The 17,589-nt window shown below is 52.6% G+C and overlaps 5 protein-coding genes across 5 annotated transcripts; 3 read left to right on the top strand and 2 right to left on the bottom strand.

Annotated features, from left to right (window-relative positions):
* Positions 1-600: 600 nt before the first annotated feature.
* On the bottom strand, positions 601-1,797 carry PG998_009979 (Brix-domain-containing protein; the record flags this gene model as incomplete). Its single annotated transcript, XM_066876795.1, has 4 exons — positions 601-1,140; positions 1,259-1,443; positions 1,512-1,597; positions 1,679-1,797. 4 exons carry the CDS (start codon positions 1,795-1,797, stop codon positions 601-603), a joined length of 930 nt encoding a protein of 309 aa, XP_066728951.1.
* A 912-nt stretch (positions 1,798-2,709) lies between these two features.
* Positions 2,710-3,714, bottom strand: PG998_009978 (Ras-like protein Rab-11B; the record flags this gene model as incomplete). The annotated part of the gene is made up of 5 exons (XM_066876794.1): positions 2,710-2,840; positions 2,933-3,013; positions 3,089-3,478; positions 3,565-3,577; positions 3,694-3,714. The coding sequence occupies 5 exons, from the start codon at positions 3,712-3,714 to the stop codon at positions 2,710-2,712; spliced, it is 636 nt and encodes a 211-aa protein (XP_066728950.1).
* Positions 3,715-6,428: 2,714 nt separating this feature from the next.
* Positions 6,429-10,529, top strand: PG998_009977 (uncharacterized protein; the record flags this gene model as incomplete). Its single annotated transcript, XM_066876793.1, has 3 exons — positions 6,429-6,630; positions 6,801-9,924; positions 9,977-10,529. The coding sequence occupies 3 exons, from the start codon at positions 6,429-6,431 to the stop codon at positions 10,527-10,529; spliced, it is 3,879 nt and encodes a 1,292-aa protein (XP_066728949.1).
* Positions 10,530-11,180: 651 nt separating this feature from the next.
* On the top strand, positions 11,181-13,160 carry PG998_009976 (amino acid permease/ SLC12A domain-containing protein; the record flags this gene model as incomplete). Its single annotated transcript, XM_066876792.1, has 5 exons — positions 11,181-11,909; positions 11,988-12,092; positions 12,163-12,682; positions 12,774-12,885; positions 12,983-13,160. 5 exons carry the CDS (start codon positions 11,181-11,183, stop codon positions 13,158-13,160), a joined length of 1,644 nt encoding a protein of 547 aa, XP_066728948.1.
* Positions 13,161-13,589: 429 nt separating this feature from the next.
* On the top strand, positions 13,590-15,002 carry PG998_009975 (cytosolic iron-sulfur protein assembly protein 1; the record flags this gene model as incomplete). Its single annotated transcript, XM_066876791.1, has 1 exon — positions 13,590-15,002. One exon carries the CDS (start codon positions 13,590-13,592, stop codon positions 15,000-15,002), a length of 1,413 nt encoding a protein of 470 aa, XP_066728947.1.
* Between the last annotated feature and the right edge of the window lie 2,587 nt (positions 15,003-17,589).

The raw sequence follows: 17,589 nt of genomic DNA, 5'->3' as shown, positions 1-17,589 counted from the left end.
AGCACGGAAGGACTCAATCAATAATAACCCCTCCTTTGGGGCTATCCAAGTAAGTGTTGTCAATGGACGAGGACATATCCGGCTCACAAGTTATAAGTGCCATTGAGGCACAGATTCGATTTTGTGTTGCCATAACTATGGTTGGGTGAAGAAGAATTCAAGACAAGACTCGGCCAAGTTGACTTACGCGACTTGTAGTGGCCGTGACGTTCGTTCACCTGCCGGAACAATTTAGCACCTATTCGCCGGGGCCTTCCAACTTGATTTCTGGGGTTGTATGGCCCAAGCGCCTCCAGCATCCCTTGGGGATAACCCCCACTACGGAGTATTCTGACCACTATTTGCTGCATAGTCTCAATCATCCCGAGAGACCATTTCTTAAAGCATTGCACGTCAATTAGTGTATCTTTGTCCCCGTCACGTATCTGACATAGGGCATAGGGAGAAGGCTTGGTGTGGCTCGAGATGAGTTAACAAGTAGCATATTCTTGGCACTGGTCCGAGGCACTTACACAAGCCTGAGGTTGAATATACATTTGTGCCAGGGGACACATCAGTCCCTGTCCAAACGCCAAACGCCATTTCCTGTTATGCAATCCCTCAGGCGAACAGCTCTCTGGAATCCAGAGCATCTGTAGGCATCTTCTTGCCTCCATGCGTCCGCAAGCCCAAATCACCCTTCTTAGCCATTCTCTCCACGAATTGCTCAGACCTAGCGTTGTGCTTGCCTGCCTGCTGCCGCCGCAGGTCTGCTCTGACCTGGTTCGGAGAGACGAACTGCTTATTCTCATAGATAATAGGGCCACCAAAGGAACCTTCCTGGATAACCACGGGCGAGAGCGTGAGTCTGGGCCCGATCTCAACAAGATTAATGTCTGTGTCCTTGGTGGTAGTACGGCTCTTGGAAGAGGTCTTCTCTGCCTCTCCATCCTCTCCTATCTGAGCCTTGGCCTCGGTCTCGTTAATCTGGTAATTTCTGATCCAGATCTTGCCGTCCGCAATGGAGAATGTCATAACATGGTCGATAAAGGGCTTGCTTTTCCTGGCACCCTCAGGAACTCCAAAGGTTTGCAGGAACATCTGCTTGATGACCTTGAGGTGGGGCTGCTTGTCGAATGCGGCATCGAATGACAAAATCGGCTATGACATGGGGTTAGTGACAAATCCCAGGCGTACAAGTTGGGACCGCGCTCAGGATCCCTGAGTCGGCATTTCGCTCCTCCGGTTCATGAGAGAAGGCAAAGGGCAGGGGACTTACTCGAGATCCCTTCAGGCAATTTCCGACGAAGTGCAATTCTTCCATCGTCTGTAGGTTCTGGCAATAAAATTTTATGGTCGGGCCATTTGGAATACGAGACATCCAAAGGTATAGATCCTGGCCTTTTCTCGCTTCCCAGTACATGAGGTTGTTGCAGTTCGACATCTCAGCCAACTCGCAGAGTTCTGTTGTGCCAAAGTCAGTCTCTTACATAATCATCAGGGGCCAACCAGAGGTTGCAGAAGAGTCCTACCGTAGAGCTTGGATTTCGAATCGAACTTCACGTCTCGCTTTCCGTGGGGAAGCATGGCCGCAAGATCGTTGATGAGATGGCGGTGCCTACAATCCGTACGCGCTGGTCAGTTTGTTGCCGGATGTGACAGTGGAATCCTCAGCTTCATGCTTCCCGACTGCTCTTACCGATAGGTAATTCCGCGACTGGGCACGACGAGCACGCGGCTCTTCTGCTTGCGGGCTCCATTATCAGAGACCGGGTCGGCCTTCTCGCTGCCGTTCAGCGACTTGTACGCTCCACCCATGATTTCCTTTGGTGCTCGAGGCAAGTACCGAATTGGCGATCCAGTGGTATTTTGTAATAGATTCTTGCAATGCGACTCCAAGTTCAGGTTGCGGAAGTAATCCTCTCTATTCGCGAGGACTGGTTGTGGTGGTGCTGAAAATGAAAACAGCTGTCGCAAGTCACATGTATGCCACCAAAAATTGCAGCACCTCGAGCTGTTGCAATGCCGCGCCTGGAACTTTTTTTCTGGACGATAACGATAGAGATTGCGATAAGAATAAGATTACTAAGAAATGTGGCACTCTGCTGCACAAGTACCTAAGTGGGTGGTTAGTGGCGGTGTGGTATGCGCATGCGGGGCTACGATGCCCAAATATCCACTGAGTTGGAACATCCTCCTATCTGCTGTCAGAGAAAGGGGAGGCAGGAGGCAGCAAATTTGGAATGGTGTTGTCTTCAGCGATATGGTCTACAAGTCAGGTCATGCTCGTCCTGTCGTGATATATCACAGCACGTCTACAGAGGTAAACTAAAAATATAGTTAGGTGTAGGTTCATGTTCACGATAGCTTGTTTTGCTGATCAACAAGGCTAGCAAGTAGGGTCGTTCCAGAAGGACTGTTGCTGGTTCACGGGTAGGTTGGAGTTCAGCCTGCTATGCCGACACGAGGTCAAGCCTACGGCGGTGATGTGCAGGCGCATAATGAACATCTCTTCATGTCAGCTCGTGAACTCAGCAAGCACATTAATTACTTTAAGAAAACGGGAAAGCTCCAGCCTTGCTTCTACAAGAGGAAAGTAACAAAATCAATTCCTGACCCCTTTGCTTCGTGCCGTAAAGCATCCCGGACATATGCGACGCCATTATCATCATACCAATCCTATGACCATAGCATCCCTGGGACATTACGAGATACGGTCCACGCAGAATCTTAACAGCACTTTCCAGCATCTGCCTTTTCATCGGCAGACTTGCTAATTGCAATGGTCTGGCCGCTGTTGATGGTAGGGCCACCGGCGGAGTCGTTGTCGAGTGCCTTACTCGAGACGATTCGGTAGATCTCTGAAGAATCACTGTATTAGCTGGGTCCATGGACTGCATGTGCTTTGCTGCTGCGTTGTTGGAGAGGCATAGGAAAGATATGATCAACGTACCAGTCAGAATGTTCTGGAAGGCCAACTCGACGTTGCTTGCATCCAAAGCAGAAGTTTCGATGAAAGAGAGGTGGTTGTCGCCTGTAGAACCTATGTCAGCTTGGGAACGGCAGCCTCCCAGCAATATGGGAGCCTGATTATGACCTGGGCACATACTAGCAAATTGCTTGGCTTCTTCCGTGGGAACTGCGCGCAGGTGTCGCAAATCGCTCTTGTTTCCGACCAGCATAATGACAATGTTAGCATCAGCATGATCTCTCAGCTCCTTCAGCCATCGTGTGACGTTCTCGTAGGTCTGGTGCTTGCTGATGTCGTATACGAGCAGCGCACCGACAGCGCCCCGGTAGTAGGCAGAGGTGATGGCGCGGTATCGCTCTTGACCAGCAGTATCCCAAATTTGCGCCTTGATGGTCTTGGAATCGACCTGGATGGACCGCGTAGCGAATTCAACACCGATCGTCGACTTGGAGTCCAAGTTGAACTCGTTTCGGGTGAATCGACTAAGCAGATTGGACTTTCCGACGCCCGAGTCTCCAATCAGGACCACTGTAAACAGAAGCAAAAGAGATCAGTAAGCTGTTTCGTTAAGGACGCGGGTCGCGAGTCGCAGAGGCATGTCGAGGGGGATGCACCTTTGAAGAGAAACTGCGATCGTCATTGTTAGCTACATGTGTCTTTGTGATTTGGTGGGGAGTCGACAACGGCGAGGAGAGGCAGATTGAGAGTGAGGGGTAATGGGACAGCGAGAGAAGGCAGCTCACATCGTATTCGTCGTTGGCCATGATGGGCGATCAGCTGTCAATGTTGCAGTTCTGGTACCGTTGTTGAAGAGAGGAAGTGGGAGCAGGAGTGGGAGTAGAATGCGGTGACGTTTCTCTCAGGGGACCGGATATTGAATGAATATGCGGGTCGCGTTTGGTTTGGGGGTGTGGTGTCCGGAGCGGTAGTCGTTGGATCAATCTCCCATACAATCAACAAAAAGCGTCTAGACCAAGGGGGGTTTTCGTTAGGCGGCAGGTTGGGTTGGGTCGAGCAGAGCTGCAGCAGGCAGAGCAAGCAAGATAGTAGTGGTAGTATTGGAGGGGAGGTGGGCGCCAAGTAAAGCGGCCGTTAGTTGACTAGTGGTGATGGGCAGGCGGGTGATAAAGAAACAGAACGGAACAGAACAACTAACATTGGATCAGTGTAAAAGCAGAGCAGATCAGAGCAATTGTAACACGACCTGCTTTATGTACTTCGGTTTATATATCAACTAACTCAAAAGGGGTCGGTATGTTGGCAAGATGGGTTTGATTTGGCGGCAAGACACTACTGGCTTGTCCCAAGCAACCAGATCAGTGCTGCTTGCTCGTCGAATGCACATTGCCCACGGCCCATGGCCACAGGCGCCTTTCAGAGCATCCCTCTGCCCTCCCTACCAGCCTTGACTGTCAAAGCGTACTCATAATCCGGCATTACGATTACCATTGCCTCTACTCAGTCATAATTGCGATTCACTTCATCCATTGACCAGGCTCGACTATGTGATCCTACATGACGATAGGGCAACGGCACATCATCAAAGATCACCATACCCTGGAGTCCTCATAAATGAGCATGGATACGCATGTCCCTGACTCCCTAGAAACATCTAATTGCATTGCGCATTTGTCTACAGGTGAGGGGCACTTACAATCTACGTTGCTTACACGTCAACCACTGAAGCGGTATTTATTTGGGGCAGGTGGTCCACTATCTAACGTGCATCATACGCTAAAAGCAGGTACATGCTTTTGGGCGGACGAGGTAAATACAAAACAGAAGCCTGGAAGCCATATGCGACAGGCTTCCGCCCCTATACTAGGGACGACAGCACATATGCGGTGAAGCTTAATTGAAGACCCGAAAAAAACACGAGGGCATTGATCACCGTCTCTGCCTCCTTGGGACTGTTTCGAAGCCTGCCATGCAAGCGTTGGGGCTGCAAAGTAAATCATCGAGGGCGGATTGGACCTCCTCGCTGCATCAGACATGGCTGCATGGATGTATGCAATCATCGCCGTCGAGCTTCAAGAACCGACTAACAACAATCCATTCTTAGATTTGGACAGATATGTACACCTGAATACTTGATCATCGCCAACACAACCTGATTAGCTAATAGCTATCTGTATATACACACTTGACCTTCCAACTTCGGAAGATGTGTATTGGCTGTATCGTGATGCTGTTTCAGTGGATGGATGACCTCCTGCTTAGAAACTTTGTGAGGGCGACTTCATCGGTTCCAAGCTAGACGAGCCGAGGGGTTGACCGTGCGTATTTTCCCCGGCATTCCAGATCACGTGCACCACCCATCGCCTGTAAGGACAAAGGAAACGGACGTTTGAGATCTTCCATAGCAGGAGTAGGAGTGATGAGTTGAACGACAGCAAATAATTCCGACTGAGGTTTCCAAGCATATATCATTATAAAATGCCATTTGCATAAGAACTCCATGGTTTATAAATATTGATTAGGAGGACAGACACATTGATGATAGTGGGTAATGGGTTTCGTGTTGGTAGAAAGGGAGCACCCAAGACTGTATGTGATATTTTCTTACTGGAATCTACCCCAAACTTATTATGTGCAGTGCAGTGTAAGCTGCATACATCTCACTATTCGATGCTTCCTCTACACGTTTAAATCAATTGGCCATTTGAGCGTGAAGGCGACGGTTCTTTTATCGAGGTGGCCTTTACCACAAGAACGCGACACTTGTACTTGTATTAACGCGTCGCGGTGCTAACCAACGCTCTTTCCCCAAGATCTTCCTTGATAGGAACCACAGGCTCATTTGGCAAATAATTGGGTGTATGCTGGTGTTATCACTCGACCCAACTTGCACAGAACTGGACCGCCGACTTCTGTCAATATAGACACACCAATCCGTCTATCGAAGTTTGGTCGCAGTAACATAAACTGCTACGCCATTTCGCGTAAGAGTTGGCGAAGAGGAAACACCGGCTGCTTCAACACTTGAACCCATCAAGAACGCCTTTCCTTTTTTCTTCTTGATGCTGCTTGCCGTTCCCTTCCGGCGCCTTATTCTCCGTCGTCATGCAACATTGACTTATAGGTCCTGCTGCAAACAGGTGGAGATATATTGGGGGTTCTGTGCTACAGACACTGTCCTGTGGCACTGAAGTTCGTCGAGGTCCATTGGCCAAGGCCTTTTGGGTAGGTCGCCAATCCCGCGCTGCACCTTCAAACTGGCGAAGGCCTAGCACGTTGGTTGAGAAGCCGACCAAGGTAGAGCGGCAACTCCTATCCGCCCCAAGTTGTGGGAACCTTTATTCTCTCGAGCCTTCCAACCCGCGCTTCACAAACGTGGTTGCCGTTGCAGACCCGTTGCTGCCACGTCTTCTTTAGAGACCTACATGGTCAAGAAGACGTTCAGGCACGACCTCGAAATCCTCCCGTCTTCTTTTCACTCTGGCCAATCCAAGTAGTGTCCTGCACTGCTCGGAGCAAGATGGCGACCCTACCGCACCAAGACTTGCCCTCGTTGGTTAATGAAAACGACACAAGAGATGACGACGACATCTCTCTTACATCAACAGTTGCGGAGGCTAACGACGAAGATAAATTATGGACGGTCGACTGTATTCTTAGCGAACGTGAGATGGAGGGCCAAGAAAACAAGGGAGTGATGGAGTATTTGATTAGTTGGGAAGGTAAGCCATATACCAAACCTATGTCCTTGGGTAGACCAGCCCGATGCTACTTATGTGGTTTGCACTCATATGTTGTTGCAGGTACCCGTGCAGTCAAAGCAACATATGACGTCCCGGAGCCCCTTTCATCAGCAATTACGAACAAAATACTAAGACCTGACAATATATAGGCTTTCCACTGCATGAAGCTACATGGGAGCCGGTCGAGAGTTTCTCATTCTCAGGAGGGCTTCTCGCGCAATGGCTGGGGCAGAAGGATGAAATCAAGCGTGGCGTACGCCTTGCGTTTGATGTCAAAAGTTATGAAGACGCAATAATGACTGCCGCCAACGAACATAATGAGAGGCATCTGAAGCGAAATGCAAAGCGACAGAGACTCGGTCTACAGCTCACTGCACCGTTTGCTGCCGAGGAGGAATCGGTGGACGGCTCATCTGGCTCTGTCTTTAGTAGGGAGGACTCAGAATCGAGCGATGAGGCAATGGAGATTGATGGCATTGAGCCTGGGCATGCCGAGAAGGTAGGGGATCTGCCTAAACCCTTAAAACAGAACATCTTCAAGGGTGTACCGACAGCCACGGTCACGGCCGTCAATTCTACCAAAGAGTCGACACGCCGCCAATCCACTGGACAGCTTGCCGGCCCAGGCAAACAAGCCGCAAGTGGCCTATCACCGGTGGTGGGCTATCAAGGCACAGCCAGGAAAACTAGCATCAGTGATAAAGATCCCACCCGATCAGGAGAAGCCAGGAGACCATCTGTCGGCGGCAAAGACTCTTCCCAGTCTGGAGCGTCTAGGAAACCAAGCATCAGTGGTAAAACCCAGACCAAGCCTCGACAAGCCATGGTCAAGACAACCAACGCAGCAGGCCCCTCGTCCACATTGGCCAAGAAATTCCAGGCAGTCCGGACTACACGGCCCGCAGCTATATCATCCGTGGTCGAACCAGCCAGGATAAGAAAACGTCGTTCAAGTTTGAAAGAGTCCATGATGGACGTCACCAAGCAACCCAAACTGTTCAGAAGCCACCGCAAAATGAATGCAGCAAGGAAGAGGGGACAGGAACTGAATGACACTGCCCCATTGAACGCCTCGGCTATTCCAGCAAGCTTCTTTATCACGAATGACAAGCCCAAGCAGTCTGCCACTGCCGAGATACCGGCAACCCAGTCGCCCACCATATCTTCTGCTGATGATCAGGCGACAAATGAGACGAGGAAGTCTCGAAAGTCAGTACGCTTTACGGAAGATGCGATTTTCGAGGAACCGGCAGAGATAGAAAGTCCGTTGGAAGCGCCCGGCCCTGTTATAGCCGCCAGGGATGTTACCCAGGCACCGAAGAAGAAACTATCTCTAGCGGCATATCAAGAGCGAATCGGCAACCAAGCTGTGGCAAAGACGGCTTCATTCGGGCCCGAAGGTTCTCGTTGTATTCGAATTTTGCTCAATGGTATCACAAGAGCTCAGCTTCCATGGTTGAAATCGTTCATGGAGGACACATCAATGCACTTTCAAATGATCTGCGTCGCCGACGATTTCTTCGGTACACTGGAAATATTCTATGAAAACCACAACAAATTGGCCAGCGGCGTAGTAGAGTGCCCGGAACCTGAGGACATGACCGCACTGGAAGCGGTAGGCAAGAACCTTCGTCGCACTCAAGCAGCCTTCTATCTGCCGCGTGAAGAGTACTCAATCCTCATCTACCCAAGCCAATGCGACGCTTGGGCTGGGCTGGCGGATCCAACAAGCCCATCACCGACACCATTGAACCATGTGGTATTTCGGCCCTCAGTACCTATTGATCTGGGACTGTATCGTCCACTAGTCTCATCGGACGAGTCTAATGACGGATCAGGATCCGTGGATATTGATATATGTCTGAAGGTAATGAATGAGCTCGTCGATGTCGATCTCGAAGCGCTGCGCACCAAACCAGACTTCTACCTTATCCACTATCCGTCGGAGATTTATCTCTTTCAGATGGTGGCACTTTGGCTTCGAAGTATAGTGCCGGGGTGTCACATCTTCACCAGCGGCCATGTAGGAAGCTGGGCCAAGTTCGTTCAAGAAGGGAACAATGATGGTACCGTTATACTTCATGAATCTGTTCTGAAAATTATCAGGAAGATTCCTAGGTTGTGGGATTCACTAAATCATGGCAACCGCAACCTGTGGTACTTGACGTCATCCGGACAAGAACCTACATTGAGTCCTTGGGGAGTGTCGGAGACATTAGAGAATGACTCTCTCATGTCACTGCCGCGTCTCAAACTGACACGCCTCTTTCCTTATGGCTGCGCGATTTTTATCACCCCGAGCTTTGCCATCTCTGAGCCTGCAGAGCTCTGCAGGCTGTTGAGCTGGTTCAAGGAAGAGAGCAGAACCACACCTTGTGTCCTCGTAGGCTGCGCAGATTTCCCCGAGTATCTTCGTGGGCTGGTCTTGGACAAAGCTCAAGAAGCAGACCAGCTGAAGCAGTCGAGCGATTTGTTCCTCGGCAAGGAGCTGTCCGACAGAGGATTGTCAGGAGATGATCTCAAGGATCGATTGCGCGCCTGGGAGCTGATTTGTGACATCGCCCATGCGGGCAAAGGTTACGGGTACGATTTGGAAGAGGCTTCGGAGGACATCCGCAAAACAGCATGGGCCAGTGAAAGCATCGACCCCAACGATGAGCAAAGTCTCTTCAACTGGTTCGCCTGGTGGTCAACCACCCGCTTGACCAATTACAGAAAATTCTACGTTATCGGATCCAGGGCTCGAGGCATTTCCAGAGCTCGCAAGACGGTTCGTATCCCAAATTATGCCACTCACGTAGTCGGTGACCCCGACGTGGCTTTCGCTCGCTTTGTTCTGAATTCGACCGAATCTCGCAACGATCTGACAACACGATACGTCTTCCAAAGCACGATGTTTCCCAGCGACCGTGCAGCTGATTTGAAGCCTTGGATATTGGATCTAAAACGCTCCCGATACTTAGGATGGGCCAGGCTCTTCGAAGACCCGGTCTCATGGGTGGACGTGCAAATGGCGGATAGTTTTGAAGACCCGAAGTGCGAGTACGCCACCTTTACGAACTGGTTCTGCTCGATGCCCAGATTTCACCAGAGCGGTAATACTCTGATAGGGTTATTCTATACAATAGATACCGATTGGACCGGCTCAACGCAATCGGAAAACAGTGGTCGACATCCGTGGATCGCCGTATATCGCCCTGTGAACCCGCATCATATTGAAAGGGGTTACAAGGACATGGAGCTCTTTCTTTGGGATTGCGACTTCGCGAAACGGTCCCGCGGGGCATCCGCCCGAGACCCCCCCTCCTCTCCTTCCCATGCAAAGGCGGTTAATAGAATTTGTACGAGAGGAAGCGCCCAAGCGATTTGATGAATACTCTCTCGCACGGGTATGGATTGGCGATTTTCCGTTTTTACCCACGCCGGATCTGTCCCATCCCATCGATGTCACATGTCGATCACTCGACTATCTCTTGAAAAATTTGTATGAATTGCTGAACCCCTTTGAATTGAAGTTGAAAGACCAAGGATGGAAACTCGTGGAAAGAGAGGGTATGCATAACCTTTGGATGAGGCCGTCGGCCAGAGAGGAGGCGGATGCATTCCCCAAGGCGGTGAGCGATATAGAGCATCCGGAGGTGACGATATTCCACGCGCCACAGGGAGACCGGCCGGGGCACGGGCAGTCGCAATGCCGCAACAGGCTCTACGACGCGGCGTTTCGAGCGCGCAAGGCTGACCGCCGAGCCCTGACATTGGACTACCAGTACCAACCGACGTTGGAGTGGTACCATGCCCTCAAGGAGGAGGGTCGCAGCCACAGCTATGTAAAGGTCGACAGCTGGGACAGGGCACTTGACGATCTCATGGGAAGATAGTCCTGAAATATTCTTGATTTGGTCAATCCCTTGGGTCACGGAGATCCTAGCGACGACCGACAAGAGGACGATTCGAGGATGCGAGTGTGGATGGACAAGTGTATTATGTACTAGTATAGCGTATTAGCGGCTTGAGAGGAGGCAGCATGGATTTGCACATGGATCAGCGAGTAGGGAAATATATAAAAATTTCTTGAGTTTGATTAGACCCTTTCTTGTTCTATGCCGTTAATTACACTCATGGCAAGTTCCGGCCTCCCGTTCCCAAATTCCGGATTGGGTGCGGCGATTGGCTTCTTCTCTGTCGGCGGCCCCACAACAGCCGCAATCACACCATTGAATCGAGTCTCAGCTGGCCCTCGACGATAAGCAACGGTCAAAGGAACCCTGCAGCGAGGTAAATAAGTTTTCTTCTTTTCTTTCCCCCGTCTGATCGAACCGAAGCACATACGGGCTTTTATAGAGAGAACGAGAACCTGCGTGCACGACATGGATGTCTAAAGCTACTCATTCGGTCACGGGTTTCTTATCAGAGGATTTGGCCGGTTGACAGCCTACAGAAGAAAAGGATTGATAGCCGATCAATCAAGCAATAGCCGTCAGACAATACACGCGGCGGCATAGAATTAGGGGGAAAGGGCCGAGTACGCCATGGCTTCTCCTTCGCCGTCCTCGACGCCTCCGGGCAAACCCGTGTACGGGACCTTCACCACAGCCACTTTCGTCCCTCCCGAAGACGGCGGCGAGAACGGCGTCCTCCCGCCGCCCGCCGCCGCCGCCGCCGACCACGAGGGCGACCTCGTCACGGCGGCCGAGGACCAGGACCTCCGCCGCGGCCTGCAGCAGCGCCACCTGTCCATGCTCGGCATCGCGGGCGCCATCGGCACGGGCCTGTTCCTGGGCCTGGGCGGCGCCGTGCAGACGGCGGGCCCGCTGGGCGCCCTGCTGGGGTACGCGACCGTCGGCCTCGTCGTCTGCGCCGTCCAGTTCGCCCTAGGCGAGGTCGCGGCGCTGCTGCCCGTCACGGGCTCCTTCGTCCGCCACGCCGAGTTCTTCGTCGACCCGGCCCTTGGCTTTGCCATTGGCTGGAACCTGGTTTATGGCAATATTTTGAGCATCCCCGCCGAGATCACGGCTATCTGCGTCTTGTTCTCCTACTGGTTCGACCCCGTCGACGACATCAGCCCCGCTGTCTGGATCGTTGTCTTCATCGTGTTGACCGCGGCTGTCGGGTTTGCGTTTATCAGCGTCTTCGGCGAGATCGAGTTCATTTTCGCGCTCATCAAGATCGTGCTGGTGGTGTTTCTCATCATATTGGGGCTGGTTATCAACCTCGGCGGTATACCCGGGACCGAGAGGATGGGGTTCCGGTACTGGAAGGTACGATATACCTATTCCCTTTTCCTTATTCACCTCACTATGTGTTCTATCCGTACTGACATATATCTATGTGCTTAGGAACCCGGTCCCTTCGTAGAATTGCTCCCTATCGCCTCGGGCGACTTGGGTAGGTTCCTGGCTTACTGGAGCGTGATGACGGGCGCCGTCTTCTCCTTCGCCGGGGTGGAATCCATCGCCATGGCCGCGGCCGAGGCGCAGAGCCCGCGCCGGGCGATCCCGCGGGGCCTGCAAGCGCGTCTTTGCGCGCATCGTCATCTTCTACATCCTGGCCGTGCTTATCGTGGGCATGCTCGTGGCGAGCGACGACAAGCGGCTGGGCGACGCCTCGGGCACGGCGGCGCAGAGCCCCTTCGTCATCGCCGCGTCGGCCGCCGGCATCAAGGCCATCCCCTCGGTCGTCAACGCCGTCGTCATCACGTCGGCCTGGTCCGCGTCCAACCAGAGCCTGCTCTCGGGCACCCGCGTCCTGTACGGCCTCGCGCTCAAGAAGCAGGCGCCCCGCATCTTCTTGCGCACGACGCGCTGGGGCACCCCCTACGTCTGCGTCGCGCTGTTCTCCGTCTTCATGCTGCTTAGCTTCATGTCCCTCTCCAGCGGCGCCTTGACCGTCTTCTACTGGCTCGTCAACCTCACCGCCGCGGGCGTCCTCATCTCGTGGTGCACTATCTTGCTCAACCACATCCGCCTCAAGCTCGCCATGCGGAGACAGAACATCGCCCTGGGGCGGCTGCCGTGGCATAATTGGTGGACTTGTAAGTTGCACCAACTTCAACTACGCATTCTGACTGGGGGAGATCCCTTTTACTGGAGTCTTGCATTACTGACACTTTGACGATGTCACAGTCTACAGTTCATGCGTGGCACTCGTCATGTGTGTTCTCATCCTCTTCACCAGCGGCTTCACCGTCTTTACCAAGGGTAATTGGGACTCGGCTAAATTCGTTTCATCATATCTGTAAGTCCCATTTCCCCCTTGTCATACCGTGCCATACCCAGCCGTGCGCAAAGCAAACAAGTTCCGTTGTTAACTGAGACGTTTTCCAACAACCCAGAGATATCCCATTGGTGCTCGGCGCCTATGTCATCTGGAAGTTCGTCAAGAAGACCGAAATTGTATCGTTGGACAGTATTCCGCTTCTGGCTGCCTTGGAACAGGTCGACCTGTATCCCGACATGCCCGAGCCGAAGCAAACGGGTTGGCTCCGTACTGTGAGCTGGATATGGAATTGAGATATGTTAGATATACAGATATATATCAGAGGATTGTTTAATACATCGAATCAATGGTTGGGAATTCAGACTAGCACAAAGAAAGACTTGACAAACCCCATGGAGATGGAGGGGTAGCTTGGAGAAACCGAAACAGCCCCTCAGTACGTCAGTTCCGGGTGCGGGCGCGGACAGATAAGCCGCAGAAAAAGAGCTTATCAGAGAAGGGCAAGTCAAGTTGGCGATGCGCTTTCGGACCTCTCGACATTGCGACATGTTTGCATCTGCTAGAAATAAATTCTTCTTCTTTCTGCATCTCTAAAGAAATATCCCTACGAATTGCTCTCGTCATTGCCACGACTTCTGCGACTAGCTGCAACCAAGCTGCAACAGGGCAGTGCGACGCCCGCACTATAACCACCTACCTATAAAAACTACAACCACTACAAAATGCCTCCCGCCGATACCGAGTCGCCCGGCACCGGCGCAACCGCCTCCAGTGCAGCAGCAGCAGCAGCAGCCGTGAAGCTGACTGCCCTTACACCATTCAAGCCAGAACTCTACGATCGCGCCTGGCAATCAATACCGCATCCAACACTGCCCCTCATCGCGACAGCCCACGAAAAGTCCACCACCGTCTTCTCGCTCTCCACCCTCACATCGCACAGCACCCTTAGCGGCGGCCACACACGCTCCGTGCGGTCCGTAGCCTGGAAGCCGAACCTGAGCCCTCACAAGCTATGTCTGGTCTCTGGATCCTTCGACTCGACCGCGGGATTATGGCGCTGGGAAGAGGAGAAGAAAGCAACGGGCGATGACCTCGAAGTGGAAATAACCGCCGCCAACAACGACAACTCGTCGGACAAGGACGACGCTGATGAAAAAGACTGGGAGTTCGCGCTGGTGCTCGAGGGCCACGACTCGGAGATCAAGTCGGTGGCCTTCTCGCCCTCAGGCAACTACCTGGCGACGTGCTCGCGCGACAAGTCCGTCTGGATCTGGGAGGACGTGGGCGTCAACGAGGATGATGACGAGTGGGAGACGGTCGCGGTGCTGAATGAGCATGACGGTGACGTAAAGGCCGTCGCCTGGTGTCCCGACTTCGGCGACAGCCGCGGCGGCAAGGGCCGCTACAGCAGCGACGTCCTGGCCAGCGCGAGCTACGACGACACGGTGCGCATCTGGCGCGAGGACGGCGACGGCGAGTGGGTTTGCGTCGCCGTCCTCGAGGGCCACGGCGGCACCGTTTGGGGTCTCCAGTGGGAGCCCAAGCCCGAAGGCACGCGGTTCCCGCGCCTGCTAACGTGGAGCGCCGACCAGACGCTGCGCCTCTGGACGCTAAAGGAAGACGACGACGAGGAAGAAGAAGCGCCGCGTCACGCCTTTGGCGGCCTGGGCGGCATACCGAACACAATGCGGCGATCGCTGAAGGAGGAGTGGGAGTGCACTGCGACGTTGCCCAAGGCGCACACGCGGGACGTCTACTCGGCGTCGTGGAGCGCGGACTCGTCGAGGATAGCAAGCACGGGCAGCGACGGCGTCATCGCCGTCTATGGCGAGGAAGCGGCGCCGGAGGCTGCGGAGGGTGCGGAAACGTCACATGCCGAGGCGTCGGTTGAGCTCGATGGCGACGTACAGATGGGCGGCAGCGGGGATGACGCCGGCAAAACAAAGAGCGCTTCTCCCTCCACGACATGGAAGGTTCTAGGTACTACAGACTACGGGCATGGTCCTTTCGAGATAAATCACGTCACCTGGTGCAAGCGCTACGATATGGAGTGCGCCCCTGAGAGGAGAGGTGTCGAGGAGATGCTCGTTACTACAGGTGACGACGGTGTGGTTCGCCCCTGGCAAGTCTTATAGAAAGGCCGGTTCGATGGGATACATAGCCTGCTTTAACGGAGGCTATATAACCTCTAACATAGATATCGAATAGCTTATCAATGCGCAGAAACCAGTATAACGTTACCATCATCTTTTGCAACAAGTCCGTAACGTGGGCCATCGTGACAGCTAACCTGACTCGCATCATACTGACGAAACGACCACCTGTTCTCACAATGAGAAGACTTTCTACTGCATATGTCTCACTCTTCATCTATCGGGTTTTGTTCCTATTCCTAGACCCGTCCTTGAGTCGAGAAACGTCAAGCAAGTCTGAGACAAAGAGAAATGAAACAGCACAGCCCTCGGACTCGACGAGCTCGTGAAACGATTTTGATATACTCCTAATCATACTGGTCACGACAACCACGCACACTCACATAAACATATACATATGAACCCATGTCAAGAAACAAAGAGCCATTTGGGATGACTGACTAACAGCTGCTTTGCTACGGCAGATAAGCATAAAAGCCAAGCCTTCACGGTCCTGCCAACTCGCCCCCCTTTTTACTCCTCGATCGTCCCTTCCTTGCATGGAACCGACCGATCATGATGGGCAGGCCGTTCAGCGCCGCTGCCGATCGGGCTTCCATCCGTCTTATGTCTATATTCTTATCTCTATGCCTCGCAGCAGTCAGCCAAACCACCGGGGGCTTCCTCTTTTCGTCCCGTCTTTCTTCTCCGTCATCGCCACCCAGCCGCCACCAACTGCGGCCGACTGACTGGAGCAATCGGGGGAAAGGGGCGGGGGCTGGCTTGGCTACGATCCCCCACTCCTTATCTGGCGCGCGGGAGGCGAATATTTGTGTCGCTCATCCCATATACCCGATCGTACAGTACAGGGGCGGGCGCGCGCTGGGCGATGCAAAGCTACGATAGGACTCTGCGTATACTTACATACGGCGATCTCCTTTTGAATAGTCTCGTCCCCTCTCCGCGGAGATAGCCGCGGAGGAGTCGCGGGGGAACGGGGCCCGCCGCGGCGGTCCAAAAGGGATAGGGGGTATAGGAGAAAGCGAACCGTCCCAAACGTTGTACAGCTGCAGCTGCAAAGCAACATCGCCACCAATTACTAGCAACCTTAACTGTGTGGCATGCGTACTTGGACACCAAAACGAGCAAAATGACACATTGGAGACTATCTGCCCGGGCCAGGCTGACAGAATTTGTCTTGGCAAACCTGAATGGTAGATAAGTTTGGTAGTCGTAAGCAATGAAGTCGGTCTCAACATCACGACATCGCCTCAGCCTTGGCAGTCTGTTGGTGGGTAAACGAAAAGTATGGCGCATTGAAGTTTGTCGACATGGTCAGTGGTGGCGGTGGCGGTGGCAGTGGTCGACACTGCTATTGCGACTGACACCGTGCCATAGACTATAAAAAGAACCTGCTCTATTCAGGATATGATTTTATAGCCCGAGACGGGAATAAGATACTGTCGATGACAGCGTATTAAAGCGAGAACAAGACTAATTCAAGACTCGGAATCCCTCAAAGATGAGCAGCGAGAGTGAGCTAAAAGGGGCATCAAGACCAGTCGTAACTTGTCCCGCCTTGTCCCGCCCTTCAATACTGCCCATGACAGGACCGATCAATCCGATCGACGGACCGACCGAGGAAACCTGCGAACGAAACGACCGTGCCGAACCGTCCAGTTGGAGAGAATGTCTTGGAAAAAGAGAAGGGGGCGAATATATCAGCTGAATCTTAAACTTGACCGATCTATCTCTTTCCTATCCTGTTGCTTTTCGTTGCGTCTCCTCTCCAGCTAGCCTGTCCCCAAGCTTAAAACAAATAAAAGCAAAGTCAAAAGAATAACTCTAAAAGGATAGCTAAGCTTGACTTACCCATCTGTGGGGGACTGTGTTGTCGTCATCATCAACGCTGAAACTTGCAGAGCAAACCCCTTGTGCCGAGTGAAGTTTTGGGAGGGAAACGGGACGCGCGCGCAAAAGCAGCAAGACGATTTGGCATCTAGACCCCTGAGGTGTAAGTAGAACATGTCACATTCGAAGGGCAAGTTGCAATCAAGTTGTATGAGTTGTTCGAGTGGTTTGTCATTTGAGGTTCTGTACAGAAGCCCTTCCCTCGTAAAAAAACAAGGGTTTGCATGTAAGGCATATAAACATTATAAATCAACCCGAAGTAGTAGCAGCAGCTAATATCTCCTTGTAACGCGCTCGCTCTCATGATACAGTCGTGACACAATGATGCCTCTTCGTGGAGGTTTGCTCGAGATCCCCTGCTTTGCTCGTCTAGTACAAGGGTGTTGGGCCATCTGACAAGACAGACGGCAACGGTTCTCAAGCTCAAAGCAATGCAATGTTGCGTTGTCGGCAACCCCTTCTTCTCTTCCTGATAACTCGTCGCTTCGTGAGACTGTCAAGTAACCAATGCTGCTCCCGTGCGTGTAGCGGGAACGTGGGATATCCATCGCCAAAATCAAATGATTCGAATCGTGCATGGATGCCGACCTTTCCATGTGTCGTGAACGCCTCGCCATAAACATGACCCGAAAATGCTGCCAAGATGCCCAGTCTATGTATGTTATTCCCCAATGGTTTT

The sequence above is a fragment of the Apiospora kogelbergensis genome (assembly GCF_038363985.1).
Source record: "Apiospora kogelbergensis strain CBS 113332 chromosome Unknown utg000006l_segment0_segment0, whole genome shotgun sequence".
NCBI classification, from domain to species: domain Eukaryota; kingdom Fungi; phylum Ascomycota; class Sordariomycetes; order Amphisphaeriales; family Apiosporaceae; genus Apiospora; species Apiospora kogelbergensis.
Note: the sequence above shows the minus strand (reverse complement) of the source record. Positions and strands in the feature narration are given on the sequence as shown.